We start from the raw sequence: 24,192 nt of genomic DNA on the forward strand, positions 1-24,192 counted from the left end.
TCTGGTTCTGCCAGGATTTGATCAGACTTGCTAAGATTCTCCCCATGTCAAAGAAGCTTGGCTTTCTTCTAGAGGGTGGTCTGGTCATTGATGCCCTTCTCTATTTTGGTCACGTCGGTCTCCTTCATGGTATCTTGCGATTGCACGGATTTGTAGTCTTCTTACAGGGAGGCAAGTTTCTCTTCTAGCACCCGTTGCTTGTTTCTGACCTTCTGGAGCCTGCGGGCTACTTTTTCCATCAACGAGTCCCTGAGAAACGCTTTAAGGGATGTCCAAGATTACCAGGGGAGATATTGGGGGATCTGATGTCAAGTTGATTGCGATGAATTCTCTAACCTCCTTTCTGACTTCCTCCATCATCAACTTATCATCCAGGAGTTGCTTGTCCCGGAACTAGAAGCTTTGCAACACCTTATCAGGGTTTAGAGTGAGTTGGATCAACACCGGTGTGTGGTTTAAGAGCTACATGTCCAAAATGTTAGCCTTCGTGAGTTGTGGGAGAAGGGGTTTAGATATCAGAAATAAGTCTATTCTAGACAGTAGGCTTTCCAAACAACAAAACCCCCAGTCTCTCCACCACTATGTGTCTCGCACACAGCTGCACACGGCGCATGCCGTGCTGTACATCCAGTTTAGGGCGGAAGGGAGCCATCACTCCTGGGTTGAAAGCCACTTGTCAAGTTAATCCTGAGTAGTCAAAGGGAGCATGATGAGAGGGGGGTTGAGAAGGTAGGAGGAGAATATAAATAAAGGGAGAGGTTGGAAGGAGAGTTCCCTGTGTCATTCAGCCCGGGTATGCATACATGTTGTCAAGGCGCCGAAGATGCAGGACCGGCACGCTCGATCCATATCCTCTGGTGACCAACAGTCTCAAACGGGACTCCTTCAGTGTTGTCTCCCGTTACCCTCTGGTCCTTGTAGGACTTCCTGAATATCTTGGGTCAGGAAATCCCACCTCCTCTCCCCGATGTGGATCTGAAGTTTGCTGGGTAGAGCAGCTGCGAGCATACCCTGTCCCTTTTCACCAAAACGATATGGAAAGGGAGGAGAAAATTAATCTCCTTTGAATCAGCTGGGGTTAGGTCAGGCACTATGAAGACCCAGGTCCCCTCCATTAGCGACTTTGCCCCTTGACATCCTTACCATTCTGAGCATTTCCACAGCCCCTTCATGGCTGGAGAAAATAATTACCAGGGGACATTGTCTCAGGTTGTTTATTTCCATTAAGCCATGTCCTTCTTTCCTTCCGACCCGACAAACCTGAATGATCTAGTCTGGATGTATTGGCTGCCAATCTGGAGTTTCGGCGTTCTTTCGTGCAGAGGGTACATACTTTTGGATAGAGGTGAAGGCTCCCAGGAAAGAGCTACCCTCTACCCCCTCCGAGAGGCCATAGGATTTTAGTTGACTTTCTCGGTCATTAGCATCCAGTCGATTTAATGCCTCTTGTAGCTATTTGAGTTTGGCGTTGTGTTCCTTGTTCAGACCCCCTCCCCTGCTCCTCAAGTGCAGCCTAAAGAAATGCCATGATGGACACTTTCCTCTCCTCCCTTTCGTTGATACCACTTAATTTTTTTGCGTTGAGGACCCGGTGCAAAGCAGTGTTTTCTTCCATTTGTTGTACAATTTCCTGAGCACATTGGAAAAGTTGGTCGACCTTTTCAAGTACGATATGGTCTCAGGTCTCTCGTTGATTGGGCAGGTCAGTGCGTGAGAGGACTTCGACTTCTTTCCCGGGGCTCATTCCGCCTTTGAACACGTGGAGTATGGGGCAGGCAGAACACACACTCAGGCTTCAGTTGCATGGGGTAGTCCCAAGACTAGAAGTCAGATGTTTCCATGCAGGGAGGAGAACGTGTGAAAGTCAGGGTCTCCCCCCTAGGATTATGAGTTTAAAAAATGAGGTAAATGAACAAACTAACTAAAAAAAATCTAAAACTTAGTGCACTGAGCTGATATTAATGAAGGGATCAGAGGGGTCTGTTTGAGCACCGCTCACACGGTCAAGACGTTACCAGAAGTCTCGGGGCCAGTGCTTTTAGCAGCACAATGTGGCTATATAGGCAGCACCACGCCCAGTTGTCAGTCTCCCTAGTTTCGATGTTAAAACATTGCACTAGGTACTCATTTAAGGCTGAGTTCACCTCGCGAAGGCCAAACGACCAGTTCAGATATTCGTCACTTTTCATGATTGAGCAGGAATTGAACTCGGATAGCTAGGTTCGTAGTGTGGTAAGCTAACTGCTGCACGACCACTTCCCCCACATGTGCAGGCATACTCTTCCTTTCAAGACAAGCCCCAAAAAAGACCAACCCATTTCAGAGGGAAGGGAATGGGCATTTATACAATTATTTTTTGGAACATTAAACAACACGTTAAAATAATGCATTTGTGTGCACTGACATTTTATATACAATGTCAATTCCCAGTCACCTTAACCCACAACGAACAAGTCCAAAAACATCATCACCCACGACGCCTCTCAAAAAATGTAAGTGACTAAACAAAAAACAAGCCAAATTATGATCATAAATGGACTTGGCAACACTGCAACACATGCAGACCCACAAACACATGAATATACACATTCATAGAGAGACAGGAAGACAGGTGCAGAGTTGAGGGACACATGGAGAGATCAGGAGAGAACAGACACACTCGAGAGAGAGGTACCATGTGTGAGACACCAGCACAGAAATGGATAGAGGTATGGTACTACATTACGAGAACATTTCACTATGTAACACAATTTTTGTTTCTGGGTAGTAAGTGTTATTTACTAATTGCTTATGCCTAAAAAGTATAGAAGATGGATATTATTCCCCACAAACTTTGCTTTTCTGACCAGGACAGTGATATTTAGAAATTCACCTATTTTCAATGAGAAAACGGGCAAATTTGTGTCTTTTTGTTCACATAAAGTCAGAAAAAAACATATGAATCAAAATTAACATGTATTTATACTAAAGTAATACAAAAATACTACAAAAGATTTAGAAGTGAGTAGTTTTTCGAGATTTACGATTATACTGTAAATAACTTTCACGAATCAACCCCCAAATGTAGTCTCCCATCATGTTCTCGTTATACTGTCCTTGGTATATCCTGGTGGAAGCGCTCGCCTTGCTCCTCCAAGTACGCTCCCATGTTCTCCTTGAATTTATCAAGATGAGCATCAAAGATATGGACCTTGAGGGACATCCGACAGAACATTATGCCGTAGTTCTTCACCAGAGTCTCAACCAGCTCCACATAGTTTTCGACCTTGTGATTGCCCAGGAAGCCACGAACCTCAATGACAAAGCTGTTCCAAGCTGCTTTCTCCTTACTAGTGAGATTCTTGGGGAATTCATTGCATTCCAGGATCTTCTTTATCTGTGGTCCAACGAAGACACGGGCTTTGACCTTTGCCTCAGACAGCTCAGGGAAGAAGTCTTGAAGGTACTTGAAGGCTGCCGACTTCTTATCTACAGCTCTGACACATTTTTCATAAGGCCCAATTTGATGTGCTGTGGTGGCATTAGCACCTTCCGGGGGTCCACCAGTGGCCCCCACTTGACGTTGTTCCTCCCCACAGAGAACTCGGTCCGCTGTGGCCAGTCCCGCCTGTGGTAGTACGCCTTGCTGTCCCAAAGACAAAGAGAGCAGGGAAACTTGGTAAAACCGCCTTGGAGACCCATCAGGAATGCCACCATTTTGAAGTTTCCGATGACCTCCCAGCCATACTCATCATACTTTAAGGTGTCAAGCAAGGTCTTGATGCTGTTCTAATCCTCTTTGAGGTGCACCGAGTGAGCCAGGGGAAGAGATGGGTACTTGTTACCATTATGGAGCAACACAGCTTTGAGGCTCCAAGAATGAGCTGTTAATGAAGAGGCGCCACTCATTCTGGTTACAGGCGATTCCAATTGCCTCGAACAGACTCGTCACATTGTGGCAGAAGCAGACCCCATCTTGACGGGTGAAGAAGCTGCAAAAAGGTTGGTGACATTTCCTATAATCTGCGACTTGCACACTTTCATCCAACAAGTTCCACTGCTTGATTCTAGACGTCAAAAGCTTGGCATTGGGCTTTGTGAGACCAAGATCTCTGATCAAGTCGTTGAGGTCTTTTTGGTTGAGGTAGTGTGGGTTTCTGTCCTCAGCTCCACCTCTGAAATTGTCATCTGGATCTACGTCTTCCTCACTCTCTGACTTGCTCCTCTCTTCTAAAGACGGCTGCTCTCTCTCCTGAGGAGTGGGTACGGGGAGCTCATGACAGTGTGGCATGAAGGTCCGGATACGTGATAGCAGGTGCATTCTTGCCAGTCCGACGTTTGGAAGGGTCCACCATGCAGAAGTAGCAGTTGCTTGAGTGGTCAGTGGGTTCCTGCCAAATTCTTTGGATAGCAAACTTCATGGCTCTCTTTTCCCCTCTGTACCATTCTACAAAACTATTTGTTTTTCGCCCATGACTAATGTATAAGAGATTCTCGCAACATTTTCCATATATCATATATTTTTTCAATAACATTGAAAATTGTAAGACATTTTAAAATTAAAACCTTTCACAATTTTACAATTTTTATAACATAAAATCCGAGCAACAATTGTCCATCCTACCTTCCAGAGTTTTTTTGCATTGCTCGCAGGTGAAATGAGGTGCACAGGGTTTGTCTTGATCCCCGACAGGCATGCCGATATATGCCTTGTAGGCCTCACACATCTTAGCAGATGCTTCCACAGGGTAATGTTGTGCTCTTGTCTTGATAAATTGGCAACAGACATAGCAAAATGCGTCTGCCGGATGCTTGCAGCCTCTTTATGCCATCTCAAAAAAATTGCAGATATGTATCCACTTAGACAGCTGGAACTAAACTGAACTGGTGGGCTTAAGGCCCCTGTATTTATACTATTTATATTACTGGAAAGTTCTAGAATGTTATAGAAGTTACTTCAAGTTTACTCAGCAATGAATCTATCTGGAATGTTGTGGAAAATAGGTACATTTCAAAATATCACTATCCTGGTCACAAAAGCAAAGTGTGTGAGGAATAATAGCCATTTTCTGTACCTTTGAGGCATAAGCAATTTAGGAAATAACACTTACTACCCAAGAACAATATATTTTACATTTGTTACACGGTGTTTTCAATGCCTCTTGACCCCATTATTGGTTCTCATGGCCCCAACTGGGGGTCAAAAACCTCAGACTGATGAGCACTGGCACATCTGGTCAGCATGTGCGCTCGTGCTGCTTCTTTACAGATGCTTGTGCTTTTTCTACAGCCTGAAAAATAGACACCATACACGTGCTTGCAAGACAGTGTGCACGCTCTATCAGTTTCAACAAATACACGAGTCTTGAGCATTTGCATTGTATTTTCATGAGTTCAGACTGCAGTTTTCAGGATTCAATGGAAAAAAAAACTAACATCCACCTTTAAGATGTTGTGAAATGTATTTACGCAAGAAACATCAAACATTTGCGTGCATATCCACAATTTAATGTTTAACCACCTTACCTTGTTTTACGTTTTATCAACCACTCCCAAAATATAAATGTTGTAATCAATGGTAGAGAGTTTGGCATTGTGATTACAATCTTACATGTCTAAATTTGCATTCTTCATCACGCTGGTCGTTGCGGATTTGGTGAAGGAGTGGGAGAACCCAGGGCCTGTTCAGATATCATTCACCAGCGATGTTTAGGTGTGGCTGGAATCAAACTCAGGTCACTCGGTTCATAATGCAGTCACTGCGCGAACCACTGTTCTACCACACCTCCCAGCTGCAGCCCCCCCCTACCCCCCCCTTATAAATACATATACACAATACATACATACTCTTTGGTTCTATTCGGTAAAGAAACGTAGGTAAAAAATAAAACAAAAATCACGACGTTTCGGCCACAACACAAGCGGCCTTCATCAGGTGAAGGGACCAGGCTGTATCGCGGACAGCGCTGGAGTGAAACACAGCCACGCTCAGACCGCGACCTTTAAGCTGTGTGCGAGAAAACAAGGTGCCTTGACAAAGGAATTAGCATACAAATTAGCATTTGATTGGCTGACTTAGCATGATGAACGGTGTAGAGGTGGTGTACATGCGGGTGAGCATGCCGGTTGGCGAGGGGGAGAGGGGGGGGAGTTTACCTATTGATGGTGTGAAAAGGGAATTTTTAAGAGCTGCGAAAGTTTGGGGTACCACTACTTGAAAAATATACTGTACCATTGATATTAGTTTAATGTTTGGTTCGATTCACTGTTACAATGCTGTGGGTGATCACGATATAATTTTCTCCAATACCAAGGTTCTTTGCAAACCCACGGGTTTTTATCAGAGATTTGTTCACGAGGCAATTCAGATCTACAAACACAGACACAATTTCAACCGAGCAACCATTGGAAAGATGTTCTAAATCGAACCAAACATTAAACTAATTTCAATGGTACAGTATATTTTTCAAGTAGTGGTACCCCAAACTTTCGCAGCTCTTAAAAATTTCCCTTTTCACACCATCAATAGGTAAACTCCCCCCCTCCCCCCCTCGCCAACCGGCATGTTCACCCACATGTACACCACCTCTACACCGTTCATCATGCTAAGTCAGCCAATCAAATGCTATTTTTTATGCTAATTCCTTTGTCAAGGCACCTTGTTTGCTCGCACACAGCTTAAAGGTCGCGGTCTGAGCGTGGCTGTGTTTCACTCCAGCGCTGTCCTCGAGACAGCCTGGTCCCTTCACCTGATGAAGGCCGCTTGTGTTGTGGCCGAAACGTCGTGATTTTTGTTGTTTTATTTTTTTACCTACGTGACTTTACCGAATAGAACCAAAGAGTATGGATCCTTGCAGTCACTAAAGCTTTAAATCTAGAATAAATAAACAATACATACACATATACCCATACATACACATGTACCAATACACACACACGCATACCATCGCTAATATGTACACCTCTCTGCTGTACCAATCTACTCAGACAAATATGTGCGACTCTCTGCTGTAATAATATGTTGCCCCCTCCTCCTACCATGGGGATGTGGAATTGCCAGAAAGACCCAAAGGATAAGAATTCCTACGGTCACGAAAGCTTTAAGTCAAGATTTACCAGAAATGGTTTAGGTTTGCGAATAATGCAGATGTACTGCTGTATTGCTCCCTTGAGTCAGGAAGCACAATTCTGCATTCAATTTTTTCAGCAGTCATTCCTAACGGCCCCTTTAACCATTTCCCACATCATGTATTCTTAATTAACACTTCTGGGAAAGCTTTTTATGTTAACGTGATTGAGCTCGTTTTCTGCCCATGTCCGATTTGATATTTTACTTAATGCCTGCTGAACCCTTTGGAGGCAAGGAGCAGTGATACAATAAGAGCTAAAATCACATTCTTCTCGACTCAAACCCCCATCTGCTGCTGATAACCGTAACATGTGTTTTTGTTTACCGTCATGTTCATGCTGAATGTCAGCTCTGCAATAACATCATACGATATGGGAAATGCCATTGGCATATACTGCCCTAGAACTACGCAACGTGTATATGTTAGCGAGCTGTTAGCAGGCTATGAGAATACATTATTATATAATGCTGCGGGCATGAAACAATTTTCAGTTGCAGTGTTTCACATATCCTGAGCATAGCATAGAAATCGAACAATAAAGCAGGGTTGTGAATACGGTTTAGTGAAAAACATATGCACAATTATGAAGTGTGATGAGTAGTACTTTTAATTATAGCAACAGCCAATGTAATGTTTTAGTTCAGTTTTATGAAACACCCATGTGTTATGGGATGGTGTTCGTTAATTTTTTTTATAGTACATGGTGAGATAGGTCTGTCACCAACTAGAGCCAGTAATGGGGCAGAACTAAACTTCTGTAAGGCTAACTGCCCCTGAGATGAACTGGCCCTGCACATCAACAGGAGCTGTCTCAAGCCACGTTGAAATGGAAGGCTATCTATCACCTCTATGCATGTGTAGGGACGTAAGTAGCGTCCCTATGGGGTGTACACGGGAAGCACCCACGATTTATATGAGTGAGCGCACGTACCTCTGCAGGGAGTCGACGGAGACGTTGCGCGAAGCAGGCCCTGCTTGGCGGGGCCCCGTCGCTGGAGGAGAGAGGGGATGTGCCGGCTCAGGGGAGTTAAGGGGACCCAGATGTGAGGGCCCGGGGACATGTGACGCTGGCTCCTGTTCCTCTAGAGAGACTGAGCAGGAGGCATGGCCGGGGGCGGCCGGGGGCAAGACTCGGGGGAGGGAAGAGGAACGGGGGCGGAGCGGAGGGCTCAGTTCAGCGTGGGAAGCGATCGGTACGGTGGCGCGGGGAGCCGGGAGATCGGCTATAGGGGCTGAGCAATAGGGGGACCCCTTCCAAGGGGTTTAGTATAGATTCCCCTTCCCAGGTGTTGCGTTCTAGTGTTGTGTTAAGTGTTGCGTTATCCCTAGGCTAGCTGTTATAATAAAGTGAGGTGCCTCCAGATTTCTGCGTGTGCCTCGTCCAACGCACTACACCTGGTGCCAGAAGTGAAACTACTGGTTAAACTAGGGAGAAAGTGCTTACTAGACTACGGCAACCTACCAGGACTTCCTCCGAGGAAGAAGATGAAGAGGGGGTGTTCCCACAGACGGCCCCGGAAGAAGCAGCCCCTGGTGCGGACCGAGAGAGGTTGGGGCCTGCGACCTCGCCACGCTGCCTGCAACGGGAAGAGACAGACGGGCGCGGGGTCAACGGCTGGCTGACTTGCTCTCTGCGGCAGCGGTGCTCGTGGCAGAGTTGGAGCTGGGGGAATCGGTGGATTGAGCCAGAAGACCGGAGCCGAGGGCCGAAGAGTCCACCATTACCACGTGCCACACGCAATAAGCGAGGCGGCCGCCATTTTGTCCAGCGCACGGGAGGGAGTTGCTGCCATTTCAGGTGCCACGCCAAAACCTTTCACAGAGGGGCCTGGTCTAAAGAAACGTCTCCCTTTGGTTAAATAATTTTCTGCTGCTGAGGGCAGACTGGGTGGCTTTCAGCTGCCGCTTCACATCGACATGCTTTGGTGGGATGGACGGACAGGGAGGTTTTGCAGGCCCTTCCTACGGCCCTAGACGACGCTGCCTTGGGTGCTTTTTCTCCATCCCAGCAGAAGATCGGGCGACGCTGCAACAGGCTCTTACGCAGATGGCGGGGATTTTTGATCCGCCTTCCAGCGTGTGCCATAGTTATGCTATGAGGCAATGGGAGGAGGCGGAGACGCCTCTGGTCTTTCGGAGCTCGCTCATCTCGCTGGCCCAGGCCGCGTATCCGAAGATGGACAAGGACGGCTTGGACGCCCTGGTTTTATATCGCATACTTGGCCTGGCCCGTGATCTCAACGTCGTGCTGCCAGCCTCCGACAACGACGAATTGACATCGTTAAAGGTCACCTCAACATCAAGCGACGCTCGCCTGTGGCGGTGTGTGCAGCCCCTGCCGAGGAAGGGACAGCCGCCGACAGAGTCGAGTCGTCCCAGGCCTTCGCGTCTCTCGACGCCAGTTGGTGGAGGAGGAACGAGAGGGGACCGAGAGACGACCGGGATCGGCAGACGAAGGCCTACTCCGGGACGGGATTGTCCCCCCCCCGTATGCTTCAAATGCGGCCATCCGGGCCACATCGCCAAGGGGTGCCGGACTGAACACGGACATGCCTTTGGGACGTCATCTGCCTCCAGATGACCGTCATCCATCCCACGGGGCCCTCAGGTGAGTCGGGCTACACCGCACACCCAGCCCTCACACTCACCTCACCCATCCGGTTCGCGCGTCGCGGGAGATCCGCAGGGGGGGCTGTCCGGTCAGGTCGCGGGGCATGAAACGTTAGGTCGGGGGACGGATGGGTGGTCACGTCGACCCGGTCAATTGTCGGCGTTAGGCCAACGTATTGTGGCCGCGGCTGCGGCATCATCGGCTGTCATTGGCACCGTGCAGGGCATGGAGGTGCGGATGTTAATTGATACGGGAGCATCCGTCTCCATCATATCTGAAATGATTTTTTAATGCTTGCTGCCTAAATTGGCTATCCTCCGTCCGGTCCAGGTACCGTGTTGCGCGGCCAACGGCGGATCATTGCGCATTATAGGACAAATGGCAGCGATCGTGACCATTGGTGACATTCAATTATCCGGCACGGTACTGGTTTCAAAATCGCTGGCCATGCCTTGCCTGTTAGGTATGATTTTTCTGGGAAGAATGCCCATTAAAATCCTTGTTGACCAAGGGTGTCTCGAGTTGCCGTCGGGCCGCAGAATGCCCTTTTTGGCCTCCCCGACTCGGCTAGTGAAGACTAACGCTGTTATTCGGGCCCTCGCGTGGGAGATGGTCTCGATCCCTTCTGGGGCGCAAATGCTCGTGCCCTTGCGCCTCTGGAGGCAACTTGATCGAAACACCACTCAGGGCGGTGTTCTTTTAACACCAGCCAACAAGGTCAGTCGTAGCCTCATGTTAGTGGGGGCTCAAACGATCGTCAGGGGCGATCAGCAACACTTTATTCTAATTTTAAACACGGGTCTGGGACCCACAATCATACAAGAGGGCACGGTTCTGGCTCATGCTTCGCCAGTGGATGAACAGGCCGTGGAAGTGAACTCCGCGAGATTAGTCGCAGCTGCGGAGAAGAGAAAGAGCGGCGATGACATCTGGGTCGACACTCTGTGCGCCGAGAGCCCTGATTTATCCGAGGATCAGAGGTCTGCGTTACGTACACTTCTTCTTGAATTCTCGGACATCTTCAGTAAGTCTAAATACGATATTGGCCGCACGTTCTTGGTACACCATCATATTGAGACGGGCGATGCGGCCCCCATCTGGATGAACTCGTATAGGCTGAGCCCCACGGAAAAAGAGTATGTTCGCCAGGCGGTTGGGGATATGCTTGCAGCAGATATTATTGCGCCTTCCACCAGCCCGTGGGGCGTGCCGATTGTCCTTGTGAAATAACAGGATGGCTCCTTACGCTTCTGTGTGGATTTTTGGAGGTTGAATAGGGTCTCGGTTGCCGACGCTTACCCACTTCCACGGATGGATGATTCCTTGGATGCTCTGTCGAGGGCGAGATTCTTTTCAACCCTTGATTTGCTTTCCGGCTTTTAACAGTTGCCCCTGGACAAAAGCTCTAAACCTAAGATGGCATTTCGTACCCCCCAGGGGTTGTTTGAGTTTAATCGGCTTCCCATGGAGCTCCACTCCAGCCCTGCTACTTACCAGCGGCTTATGGAATTGGTTTTGGCGGGACTCCAGTGGGACTCGTGTCTCATTTATCTCGATGACATAATTGTCTTTTCGCGTACGTTTGAGGACAACCTGCAACGGTTGAGGGCCATCTTTCGAACTTGAAATTTAAGCCCCAGAAATGTAATTTCCTACAGCGCTCGGTCAAATATTTGGGTCACGTGGTAAGTGAATCCGGTATAGCGATGGACCCCGATAAAACTTTGTGCGTGCGTACGTGGCCAACCTTCAAGACGGTGGGTGAAGTGCGAAGCTTTGTCGTGTTTGCCTCCTATTACCTTCGATTCGTGCCCGGCTTTGCCACCATCGCAAAACCGCTGCATGTCCTTAACGCCAAAGGCCGGAAATTCCACTGGGGGATGGAGGAGGAAGCAACTTTTACCGCGCTGCAGAAGGGGTTGGTCGGTGCACCTCCCCTCTGTTATCCGAACTTCTCGCTGCCCTTTCTTGTCGACACGGACGCCAGCGACACAAGAATTGGCGCCGTACTGTCCTAAGTGGTAGACGGGGTGGAGAGGGTCGTGGCCTATGGGAGTGGGGTTTTGTCCCCTATGGAACAGCGGTACTGCGTGACTAGACGAGAATTATTGGCCATCGTCTACTTCGTCTAGTTGTATCGTCCATACCTCTATGGGACGGCCTGTGAGGTGCGGTCGGACCACGCGGCCTTCCAGTACAGGTTGCGTGTCGAACAACCGTCCGGACAACTGTCACGATGGCTGGAGATCTTACAAGGCTATACTTTTAAAATCTCGCACAGGAAGGGCATCCGTCATAACAACGCGGACGTACACTCTAGGTTGCCGCCTCGTGATTCTTGTGCGTGCTTTTTGGGAGCGGGTTGCTGCAAACCCCGGGGGGGTGAAATTCTGCAGGCTATGGCAGCTTCCGATGACAGTTTGCCACAGGACACAGGTCACGTGCGTGACAAAACGTTGGGTCTCACGCAGGAGGAATGGGGCCGCCTCTAAATGGGAGACGCCTCGCTGCTTAAGCTGCGGCGCCGTGTTGGCAAAACCGGGGGCCGGGGTAACGGTCGAGGGGTTGCATCGGTCACCCTGCAGGGGGAATTGTTGAAGGCATGGGATGAGGATTCCCGGCATTACACTCTGGTGGTGCCATCTATTCTACGGGGGAAAGTCATGAGGTCAGAACACGAGCGGCTCATGCACCTGGGTGCCAAGAAAACGTTGGCTATCCTGAAACTACAGTTATTCTGGCCGGGCATGGCCGATGATGTTTACAACGTGCTGAAAGGGTGCACAGATTGTGCGCACCAAAAACCTCCGCCTAGGACGGATCGTCCACCGCTAAAGTCCATATGCGTTTCCCGGGTTCATGAGCTCGTCGCGCTTGATGTCCTCGGTCCGTTTCCCACCACCCCAAGGGGGAATAAATATTTATTGGTAGGGGTGGAGTATCTGTCGCGCTGGCCTATGGCTTTGCCGTTACCGAACCAGTCGGCGGAGGCCATCACTACTGCGTTCCTTCATGGCTATGTGCTGGATAAAGGCACACCGGAACATGTCTTGACGGATGAAGGGAAAATTTTATCCTATAAACTGCTGCAGGAGGTGTGCGATCACTTGGGTACCAAGAAGGTACGTACGACGGCATGGTCGAGAGGTTACACAGAACCCTTTCGCACATGCTGTGCCATCGGGTTAACGAAACTCAGTCTGACTGGGATTTGCCCATTCTGTGTGTCCTTGCGGCATACAGTTCTGCTCCGCACGCTTCCATGTGGTTTTCCCATTATTTTTAATGTATGGGAGGGAGCGTGACCCGCCAATTGACGTACAATTGAAATCCCTGGGAAAATGTACCAGGATTTCTGATACTATGAGGGGGGTCCTGCAGTGTTTGGAGGCTAGGGAGGCGTCCCGGGGTAACTCCGCCTTGCGACAGGCGCCAACGAACGTCTGTTCAGGCCTCGCCGGCCCGCTACTGTATGGGCGAAGGGTGACAGGGCGTGGCTCCATTGCCTTCATGTCCCACTGGGCACTTCGCTCAAACTGCACAAACCATGGCAGGGTCCGGTAGAGGTGGTGGAAGTGTGGAGTCCACAGTGTGTGCGGATCCAATATAATCGTCGTCGCTGGTATGTTTACCCGTCACGCCTGAAACATTTTGTTCTACTGCACGCGGATTCTTCATCCCCAATCCATGAGGGTCGGGGGTCCGGTGAGTCCGATGAGCTGGGGCGCGTGTCACCTGACGTCCTTCCTCAGGACAGTTCTGCTATTCCGCCTGCAGGGTCCGAGCGCCTAGAGGAACCGACGTCGCCTCTCAGTCCGAGACAAGGGGTGCAGGGGAACACAGAGCCGCCATCACCTGACCCTGCTCCACGGGGGGACCCTTTGCTTCGTGACGTGCTGGGCCCGTCGAGCCATCTTCCGCCGTTGTCTGAAGCTCCAGGAGGATCCGCAACCCCTTTGTTGGACGGTCCAGCAATGAGAACGCGGGCAAGGATGGCTAAATTTAAATAACCATCCCTCGCCGGTTGCATACACCTACACCGGGGTCCGCGTCCGCAACCCGAGCCAGATGAGCCATTAGCTGAACTGGGCTCATCTCGCGCTCGGGTGCGGTATTCTATGGACGAGGTGTAGGGGTGGCCAGTCCAGGAGCGTGGTTTGCCCAATCTACATATGTTCTGACTGGATTTGTTCCCGTCTAAAAAGGTTTCTTCCCTTCCTCATTCTGTAAATAATGTACATATCGGTTTTTCGTCTGTTATATTTATTGGTGTTATTGCTTGTTCTTGTTCATTCTGTTGGAGGCCCACTCTTGCGTTGCTTTTATATTGGTCAGCCGGGACGGCCGAGTTTAACAAAGGAGGGGTGATATAGAGACGTAAGTAGTGTCTCTACGGGGTACACGCGGGAAGCACCCACGATTTATATGAGTGAGCGCACGTACCTCTGCAGGGAGTCGACGGAGACGTTGCGGGAAGCGGGCCCTGCTTGGCGGGGTCCCGTCGCTGGAGGAGAGAGGGGATGTGCTGGCTCAGGGGAGTTAAGGGGACCCAGATGTGAGGGCCCGGGGAAATGCGACGCTGGCTCCTGTTCCTCTCGAGAGACCGAGCAGGAGGTGTGGCCGGGGGCAGCCCGGGGCGTGGCCCGCGGGAAGAAAGAGGAACGGGGGCAGAGCGGAGTGCTTAGTCCAGCGTGGGAAGCGATCAGTGCGGCGGCGCGGGGAGCCGGGAGATCGGCTATAGGGGCTGAGGAATAAGGGGATCCCTTCCAAGGGGTCTAGTATAGATTCTCCTTCCCAATAGTTGCATTCTAGTGTTGTGTTAAGCGTTGTGTTATCCCTAGGCTAGCTGTTATAATAAAGTGTGGTGCCTCCAGATTTCTGCGTGTGCCTCGTTCGACACACTACACATGCGATAGAGCCGACACTACCGTGGTGGCTGGGTAGGCTCTGCACCACTAAATATCCCGAATTTGAAAGGGTTGCCCAATAGCTTACTCTTGGGTAACTGTTTCCCTGCCAATTTAAAATGAATTCTCATCAGGCCCCATGGTGTAAAGGACTGTATCCAAACTTGTATCCACCCTATCTCTCTGGCTTCCCTGTTTATGTGTGATGAAGAAGGGCCATTAGCCAAAATGTAATCTGTTATATATATTTTTTCCTTTTAAGGCCATAGTGTTATTGGTGCATGTGTTGAGTATTTTATTTGCACTAGTCCATCGTAACTGCAAACATTTTATAGTATTGAATACAGTAGCATTCTTTTGTTCAGATAAATATGTACAAGGTGATGTTCCCATAGAATATGTAATTTATTTGCTTCACTACATTATTTGAAATTTCTACTCAACGTTTGTACTGCTAGTTTTTCCTAATCTATAACAGACATTATTATAATTTTTGTAAGTGCTGTTGAGAATATATACATATGATCAAAAACATACTGACAGTGGCTCTATGGCATTTATAACAGCTGTAACAATACCCTAGATGTGGCCGAGTTTGGTCACTACTGCAGTATTTCTTCTTTAAAATCTTGGCCGGAGTCAGGAGATAAAATTTAAAAGTCAAAGTGATTCCTGCTCAATGGGCATTGAAGCAGTGCTCATCTTTCATTTACAACCCGCAGCCAGTGGTGGAAATTCCGCATTTTTATGACAGGAGCGAGTCTATCCAATTGACAATCACTGATGACTTCCCCACAAGGTAGTACAGTACTTACTTTATCGACCCTAAAGGTGTGAAAGACCAAATTCACGAACCACAAACAGGATATGAACTCGCAACCTTCGGATTGCGAGCAGCAAAGCTACTGCTATGTTATTGACATTTATTTTTGTATCACTGTCATATAATTCAGACGAGGGCTGGCCCAGTGGTTTGCATGCTGCACTATTAAGCTGGCAACTTGAATTTTACTCTGAACCCGCATTGACTTGCAAAGTAAAGTATGATCAAACAACCCCGTGATCGACACAGCGTGGTCAGTGGGGGGGGGGGGGGATTGTTACATCCTACAGTGGATTGTAGGTCTGGGAATTTTGAATATAATCGTTATTGAGTATTCATGGTAGCAGCCTGGACGTGCATTTGCGTGTGCACCGTACAAATCGTAAGTCCATCATCTAGAATAAGTGCACGGCAAAATGTAAATTACAGTGCACAAAGGCACCAACAAAATGTGCAAGGGCTTCAGTAAGCCACGTAAAAGACTCGTATCGTTAACTTGTGTTGTAACATCTCAAATGTACATTGTGAGGTCCAGAGATTCGTAATTGGCCACTTAATATGTTGACATAAACGGGTAAAATATAAATGTGCTTATTGTATTAAACACTTTTTTTATTTCATGGAATATTACAATCATGTGTACCGCATGAATATTGTTAAACTACCCTGAAGCCCATCCCTCTAAAATGTTATGCATCAGCATAGCTATATCACTTTAATAATATACGTGTTAGTTTGTATAGATACAATACAACATGAAAATGTTGAAATGTAATGTTCTCTCTTTGCCCACAGCATAAAAATGTGTGCTTATTATTGGGTATCAATGGAATACAAAACATAGTTTACTCCTTGCTGTATGTCGAAGGGTTCACATACATCGCAACCAATTTACTTTACAGATGCAGTTACACGTGCATAATAATATGCATGAGAATAGAGCAATGGTTGCTATGTGACACTCTTTACCTAGCCCCTGCCGAAGACACCGTGTGCTGAAACACAGTGGATACCTCAAGGACTCTACAATGACCCGGTTAAGATGACCCTGTTAACGTGATCCACCCACTTCTGTGAAGTTGTCTCGGACATTTTAAATTACACCAACAGTGTGGGACCAGGTGTGCACAAACGTAGCTCACGATCCCTATTTAACCAATGCACACGATTCAACAAAAACAAAAAAATAAAAAAATCACGATAATGGAGGAACTTAAATTATGCCATATTCACACATACAAAAAGAGGCATCATCACAGCGATGTACTTTGATGCTATTATCTGGCTCAATCACCTCAATGTAAAGCTATAATTGTTGCCCTACCGCCTACATAAGCATCGGCCGTACGAAAAAGTACATGGAAGGCATACCGTATTGCGTGTGTGGTATACACATACTGTATTAGTAACACGGTTATGAATGCTTCGTGTTTAATACTGCCACTTAAATCGAAAGCTGCCTCCATATGTACATATACACTAGCAATCCCAATAATAACTGAATCAGATGCTAAACATTTAACTCGGGTAAACATTTTACGTGATGCTAAAGTAGCTGTTAATCTTTGAAACAGAAGAGGTTTGAATAAATTATAAAATTTGATAGTTTGTGAACTATTTCATTATAAACTTAGAATTAGCATAAAAAAATTAAGACAAAATGGACTTATCGGCACAGGATATGTTTACGGCAGATTACATAATTTTTTTTTAACTAATCTGTGTCAGAAATGAACATATAACCGTGGTCACTACGCAGCAATGTGGATTTGCGAGGCGCAAGTAATTATCTGTAATTCACCGTTTCCTCCAAAGTTCTGGATGACAGGCGCGCACCACAAGTGACCCCTAAGTGAACAAACTGAACACGAATGGAATGCGCTGTAGTGAACGAGGAGAATCCGCAACACCTGCTTGAGAGAGACTGAGGCTGCTTTCACAGCTGTAATTAATGAATGTAAAAAAACACTATTTTTTTCTGGGAAGAGGCAGAGTATTTTTGATTATATATGTGCCAGTGTAAATAATTTGAACCCCCCCCCAAAAACAAAGCAAGGCTGCAGGGCAAAGCTTAAGCATGAAAGAAGCTGCCGCAGTATTGAATCGTGGAAGTATTTTTCAAATTGATTTTGTTGAGTAAAATTTGACAAATAGGGTCACAAGTTGTTTGAAGTGTCACTGTGTGCAAATACAGAGATTAAAACACACAATTTGGTAGAATGAATTAAACATTCGTTATATGTCACTTGTGTTTTTCTTAGGTTTTTTGTTTGTTAATTAATTATTTCATGTTTTCAGAGAAGCACAAGTCTGATTCCGGCCCGGTTTTATTATGAACAAGCGGGAAGTACCCGGGTCCAAAATATATTTCAAACCTACTCTTAAAAATGTAACAGCAGTGCGTAGTGACTGTGGTGGTACCTGCTATCACTACAGTAGTACATGCTGACTCTATAACAGTGTTTATGGACTCTATAGTACAAAGTACTCACCTGACAGAGTGGCGTGGTGAGGCCTAGTCCCATGCAGAGCCTCTGGCCTCGCCTAGATTGTCCAGCCGGCCGAGGTGGCACCTTGGCAGGCTGCTACCCCTGACCCCCCCCCGCCCCCCCCCCCCCCCCACAGCCACAATCTCCCCAGCCACTCTGCAGTAATATCTACGGCCTATAGTGGTGGCATCTACCGACTGTAAAGTAGTAACTGCACGCATCGGGGTGGGGGGAACATCACACAGTGAAGAATTTACCTGAGCATTTAGTGTATTTTCATAGCATTTTTAACGCGAAAGAAAATGTCCCCCTCACTCCCACCGAAGGCGTGCGGCTTGGCATGGGCCGTCCTCCCCACCAAAGGCGTGCGAGTTGGTATGGTCGTGCACGCGTCATCTCCATATATATAAAAGGCAAAGTTGTGAATGTGTGTCTGTTCAAAATGTTTAGCGTACTTCCCGACATGCAACAAACTTGAAATTTGCCATGTGGGTACTTTCCAGACTGTACACCATGCAAACATTATAAAAATACACTTTTGTTCTTTTTTGGGGGGGGGAGGAGCTCAATAATGCATATATTTTTTGCACGGCAAGTGAGCTGTGATGTCAAATCTGTCACGTGACCCGCGCATGTGGAAGCGTAACGCATTGTAGTGTAGTGGTTAGCGCGCTGCGCTACGAACCCAGCGACCTGAGTTCGATTCCCGCTCACGGCCACCACAGGTGACGATTCTTTCAACCGCTCCTGGGCCTCCCCTAGGTCGACTCAGCCTCAAACTGGTAACTGCTGTGGTTTGTGAACATCGCCACTGGGGAGACAAAGGCGGCCAGGCGTGACGCTGGCCACAAACCCCCTCGTGTGCCGTGCCGGCCTTCATAGGTGCTCGCTAACAGCACTTGCCCCCTACAGTCTCACAGGCTACACAGGGGATCCTTTTCGCCACGATCAGACTATGGACAGTGGGAAAACAAAAGGTGGTGGTTGGATGATGATCTTGGTGGAACGTGAGCAATGTCTCCATCAAAGCGTCTTTGTGTTCACCAGATGTAGAGTTTGTGATCCTATCATGCTGCCCTCATTACCACCCGAGTTAATTTAATGTGATTGTTTTAATCGCTGTGTATGTCCCTCCGAGTGCCAACACCACGCCGGCTATGGACGTATCGCACAAAACAATATCTGCACTGGAAACCAAATATCTGGACGCTGCTACAGAGGACAGACTCAGGGATGACCTGGAGGATACAGACTGGGATATGTTTAGGGATGTCGCCAAGGACAGAGTGGAGGAATTTGCATCAACAGTGCTAGGTCATATTCTTGGTTCTTTCGGTAAAGTCACGTAGAAGGGAAACAATAGGTTATATCACGTTCTGCATGGACGTTGCTGTGCGAACCAAGACTGTCCGTTCTTACCCAAGTGACAACTCCTGGGTTATAAACGCGACAGTCAAAGCAGCACCGAAGGACCGACACAAAACATGCAAATCCAGAGGCCCGGCTAAAAACAGGAGGACCAAATACGCGGTCCAAAACGCCATCAAGGCGAGCAAGAGACAATACAGGGACAAGTTGGGGGTCCTGTACCGTGACTCTAACTCTTGGAGTCTGCGGCGCGGATTGGAATATGGTCCATCACAGACTACAAGGGGACAATAATCTGCGAGGCAATCAACAATGCCTTCCTACTCAACCAGCTCAACACCTTCTATGGACGGTTCGAGGCAAATGCAGCAGCTATCCCTGCAGCCCCAGCTCCACAGTCCCCCCCCTGCCTCTGTCTACCCCCCATCGCACCAACCACAGCTCTCCTGCAGGCGTCCTTAGGCTCAACAGAGGCGAGGTGATAAAAGATTCTCCGGCAGGTTGGCACACACACAAGGCAGCCGGCCTAGACGGGATACCGGGGCATATCCTCAGGGCATGTGCACCGCAGCTGGCCCCTGTGTTAACAGACATCTTCGACCTTTCCCTTGCCCACGCTTTTGTTCCAACATGCCTCAAGACCTCTACTATCATTCCGGTCCCCAAAAAAGGCCAAAATTACTTGTCTTAATAACTACAGACCTGAAGCGCTCACCCCCATCATCACGAAGTGCTTCGAGAGGGCAATGAAGAAACACATCTGCTCCATCCTACCAGATATACTAGACCCCCTGCAGTTTGCGTATCGCACTAACAGGTCCACGGACGACACTATTACATTGCATAAGGCACTGTCCCACCTGGAGGTGAAGGAGGGTAACTGTGAGAATGCTGTTTATCGATTACAAATCAGCATTCAAGACCATAGTGCCCTCAATCCTAATCTCCAGACTGGAGGCCTTGGGTGTGAACGTCACCCTCTGCAGTTGGGTGCTGGACTTTCTAACCGGAAGACCTCAGGCGGTAAAGGTGGGCAATAACATCTCGTCTTACCTGACCATCAACATAGGTGTCCCCCCCCCCCCCCTCAAGGATGTGTGCATAGCCACCTCCTGTACTCCATCTACACTATCGACTGTACAGCCAGGTACAGCTCGAACGCCATCAAATTCGCCGACAACACGACAGTGGTGGGCCTGATCACCAACGACACCACAGCTTACCTGGATGAGGTGATGGCACTCTCGACATGGTGTTAAGGGACCAACCTTGAGATCAATGTCGGCAAAACTAATGAGCTGATTCCGCACTTCAGGAAGAGGGGTAAGCACGTGCCACTAACCATCAACAGGACCTCAGTGGAGCAGGTCAACAGCTTCAGGTTCCTCGGAGTTCACATCTCAGAGGACCTGAAATGTCCAGCAGCGCCTTTATTAACTAAGGCTGAGGAAATTTGGCATGCCCGTACCTGTTCTCAGGAACTTTTACAGGTGCACCATTGAGAGCATCTCGACTGGCTGCATCACCACCTGGTACAGTAACTGCACCGAACGGGACCGGCAGATGCTTCAGAGGGTGATGCGGTCTGCACAGCAGATCACAGGTGGAGTGCAGCCTACCCTGGGAGACCGCGACACCAAGAGGTGCATCGCGAAGGCCCAAAAGATTCACCGCCGATTCCAGCCACCCGGGCCATGGCCTTTTCATCAGAAAACAATCCAAGAGGAAGCCAGGCAGGCTACAGCAGCATTGCAGGCTACCATCAACCGCCTCAGGGGGGACAGCTTCTATCCCCAGGCCATCTGGATGCTGAGCAGAGCCTCGCGCAATCTCTGCCCAAGCCCCACCAACCCCTGATTTTGCTCCCCCCTACCCCCATTCAACCCCCCCCCCCCCCCACCGATTGCACTAGACATAAACCAAACGAGAAAATTTTACAAAACAAGATCATGTATAAAGCTCACCCGCAGGGAACCCTATTTCTTCTATGCACATGTCACTTTTATCTGCACAGCGATTTTACTTAGTTTTTTATGAATGTTAAAATATATTTAAAAATATTGTTGCTGCTGTTTGCATTATTGTTAATTTGCACAAGCTGAGAGAGAACGACACGGGAACAAATAACCTCACTGCCTTGTACCTCATGTATGCATGGCTATGTGATCAAGAAAGCTGACTTGACTTGGCTTCAATAAGCTACAGTTTAAAGCAGCAAGTGTTGGACTCATCGCCTCCATTAAGGTCTATTGACAGGCCCAATTGATCAAGTTGGAATATACAGGAAAACCGTTGGGCTCTGCAAGGTTTAACTATTGTGTTGTTTTCCAGAACACGGGGATGATATTTTGGCTCGATGCGGTTTGACGCCACGAAGATTCTCATCTCTGCATCGAAAGGGAGTGACGTGAGAGTACTGCATCCGTTGAAAGGTGTGAACAAATCGACTGTGAGAACGATTTATTTACCATGAATGTTTGCCCGTGTGTATGTTTTTGGTGTGGTAATGTAACACACTCAATGAGCACAACAGTGTAATGCAAACATTCACATATTGCAGCATGCATCTAGCCATCCACCCGTGGAGAACGTTAGACGGAAAAACAAAGAGTGTACACACGCACAAGCAATGGGGAGTGACTCAGCATCTTTTAGAACAATAATGGCAGAACTCAAAATTAGTAAGACAAAGATGAAGGGGGTGATAATTTCGGACCCAGGAACACAACCCTATTTTTCCCATAAGGCTTACTATTTGTCTAACACATTTTTGCCTAACACAGAATTTTCCAGGGACATAACCCTCACGTCCATCGAGGTCTGCCTGTATACGAGCAGAGATGAAGGAAATATTTATCTAACGGTGTTTTATGACTTCACAAGGTGGTTGCAATGATCAGAGTATGCTTCCAGGCAAGTCCGTGGTAAATGATTTTTAAACAAATGATGCAAAGGGTTTAAAATTGTAGATTTAATCACAAAATGTGCGATGCGAATGCTACTGAATTGAAATAACATTAATAAACAAACAAAAAACTCCCTATGTGTGCAGTGTAATGTGTTGGATTAATGTCCATCAATGTTTATCTTTTCAGCTTCAGACCTATTAACAATCTAAACATCATATCTACAGAAGGCACAATGTCAGAAATGAATTCAGCTTCAAGAAAATGGGTATTTCTTACCCTACTATTTGTTTCAATTAGTATTATTCTGGCGACAGTTTTGATTCACCAGCATGTAAATGCAAACTTTCCCAAGAAGTGCCCAAATAAATTTGTTCTAAATGGCATTAAACCCGATTACAAGGCAATAGAGATATTTTCCGACCTAACGCCAACAGAATTGACCACCGTCAAGGACTTTCTGGTGAGCGATAAGAACCTCAATATTGTTGCTTCAGAAGCCACCGTGAACAGCAACTACATCTACATGATAGAGCTCTACAACCCAGACAAAAAGGAAGCTTTAAATTACTTGGACCATGGAGGAGCCAAGCCTGCTCGAGTTGCTAAGGCAGTGGTTTTCCGCGGAGCTGACGTTCAGCCATCGATTGCAGAATATCTGATAGGCCCGCTTCCGAATCCAACCTGGTACCGGCCACACAGTCCATCAACTAGGAAACGCGTTATTAATTTTAGCTCTCGGCCAACGACAATCCCGGAATACACGGCTTTGTACACACATTTTTTACCAAAAGCTTTAGAAAAAGTGAACCATATTTTGGAGGAGAGTTATGGCTATACGTATCATAACTGTACAAAAAAATGCCTAACCGTTGGGGAAGTGGCACCAAAAGGATTGAAGTCAGGAGAAAGGCGGTCCTGGGTAATGCTTCTCCGACAATTGGAAGGGTTTTACCTGCACCCAGTAGGCTTTCACGTTTTGGTAAATCATGAAAGCTCAAACACCGCAAAATGGGCAGTGGAGAAGGTTTACTACCATGGCCAATATTTTATAAGCATCGAAGAGCTAATCACAAAATATGACAAAGGTTCTATTACTAAGATAAAGCTGAGTGACAGCAGTCGAGAATCATCGGGATATAATCGTCGCGGAGCCTTCAGAGCAGACACGTCTCAGACGGGACCACGGCAGTACGAGCCCGAGGGCCACCGGTACCGGGTTGACGGGAACTTTGTGCAGTACATGCCCTGGACGTTTGCTTTCAGAATCTCTTACATGGGGCTTCAGATATTTGACATTAAGTACAACGGTGAGAGAATTGTCTATGAGATGGGCCTCCAAGATGTCGTCTCATACTATACTGGCAACGATCCGATAGGAAGCTTATTCAGAGCCATGGACTCAGGTTGGCACTTTGGTGCCGACAATTTTGAGCTTGTGAAGGGGATCGACTGCCCGCACACTGCCACGTACCTGGACACGTACCACTTTGTGAACTCGGATAAGCCGCTGAAATACCCGAACTCCATCTGCATTTTCGAGCACAACACAGGAGTGCCATTGCGTCGACACTTGGAGGACGAACACCGGAGAGGCTACTCGTTCTATGGTGGCTTGGTCAACTATGTACTCGTGATTAGGAGTGTCAACACGGTGTACAACTACGATTACGTCGTGGACTATATTTTCTACCAGAATGGAGTCATTGAAGCAAAGATTCACCCCACTGGGTACCTCGTGGCGACGTATTTCCTTGGGCATGGACTCAAGTATGGCAACAAAATATTTGACCACGTCCTTGGCAATGTGCACACGCACATGATAAACTACAAACTGGACATGGATATAGTGGGTGAGTTTATTTTCACCAATATTATCCATGCATGTATTGTTTTACAAAACTGCTCGTGTAACTTTAATCCATGATTGTGTTCATATATTGAATTGAAAGTGATTAAAGGGCATTTACGTCAGAACA

At 47.6% G+C, this 24,192-nt stretch overlaps 1 protein-coding gene and 1 long non-coding RNA gene across 5 annotated transcripts in view; both read left to right on the forward strand.

The window, feature by feature from the left end:
• The window catches only part of LOC116938776 (diamine oxidase [copper-containing]-like), a 44,367-nt gene that overhangs the window by 13,343 nt on the left and 6,832 nt on the right, over positions 1-24,192 (forward strand). The window contains exons 1-3 of one of the 4 annotated variants that reach the window (XM_076055757.1): positions 35-2,492; positions 21,639-21,739; positions 22,403-24,066. In XM_076055757.1, the coding sequence (XP_075911872.1) occupies positions 22,449-24,066 (1,618 nt within the window). In that variant the 5' untranslated portion in view covers positions 35-2,492; positions 21,639-21,739; positions 22,403-22,448. Of the gene's footprint in view, positions 1-34; positions 2,493-18,172; positions 18,315-21,316; positions 21,552-21,638; positions 21,740-22,402; positions 24,067-24,192 lie in introns of those variants that run through there. The other 3 variants (XM_032946391.2, XM_076055782.1, XM_032946390.2) reach the window with 3 other exon arrangements.
• On the forward strand, positions 6,054-16,304 carry LOC142906948 (uncharacterized). The gene is made up of 2 exons (XR_012930587.1): positions 6,054-9,717; positions 13,498-16,304. It is a non-coding gene; the product is annotated as an uncharacterized LOC142906948 (long non-coding RNA).

The sequence above is a fragment of the Petromyzon marinus genome, chromosome 4, assembly GCF_048934315.1.
Source record: "Petromyzon marinus isolate PM22_M1 ecotype Great Lakes invasive population chromosome 4, UKy_Petmar_22M1.pri1.0, whole genome shotgun sequence".
Lineage (NCBI taxonomy): Eukaryota > Metazoa > Chordata > Hyperoartia > Petromyzontiformes > Petromyzontidae > Petromyzon > Petromyzon marinus.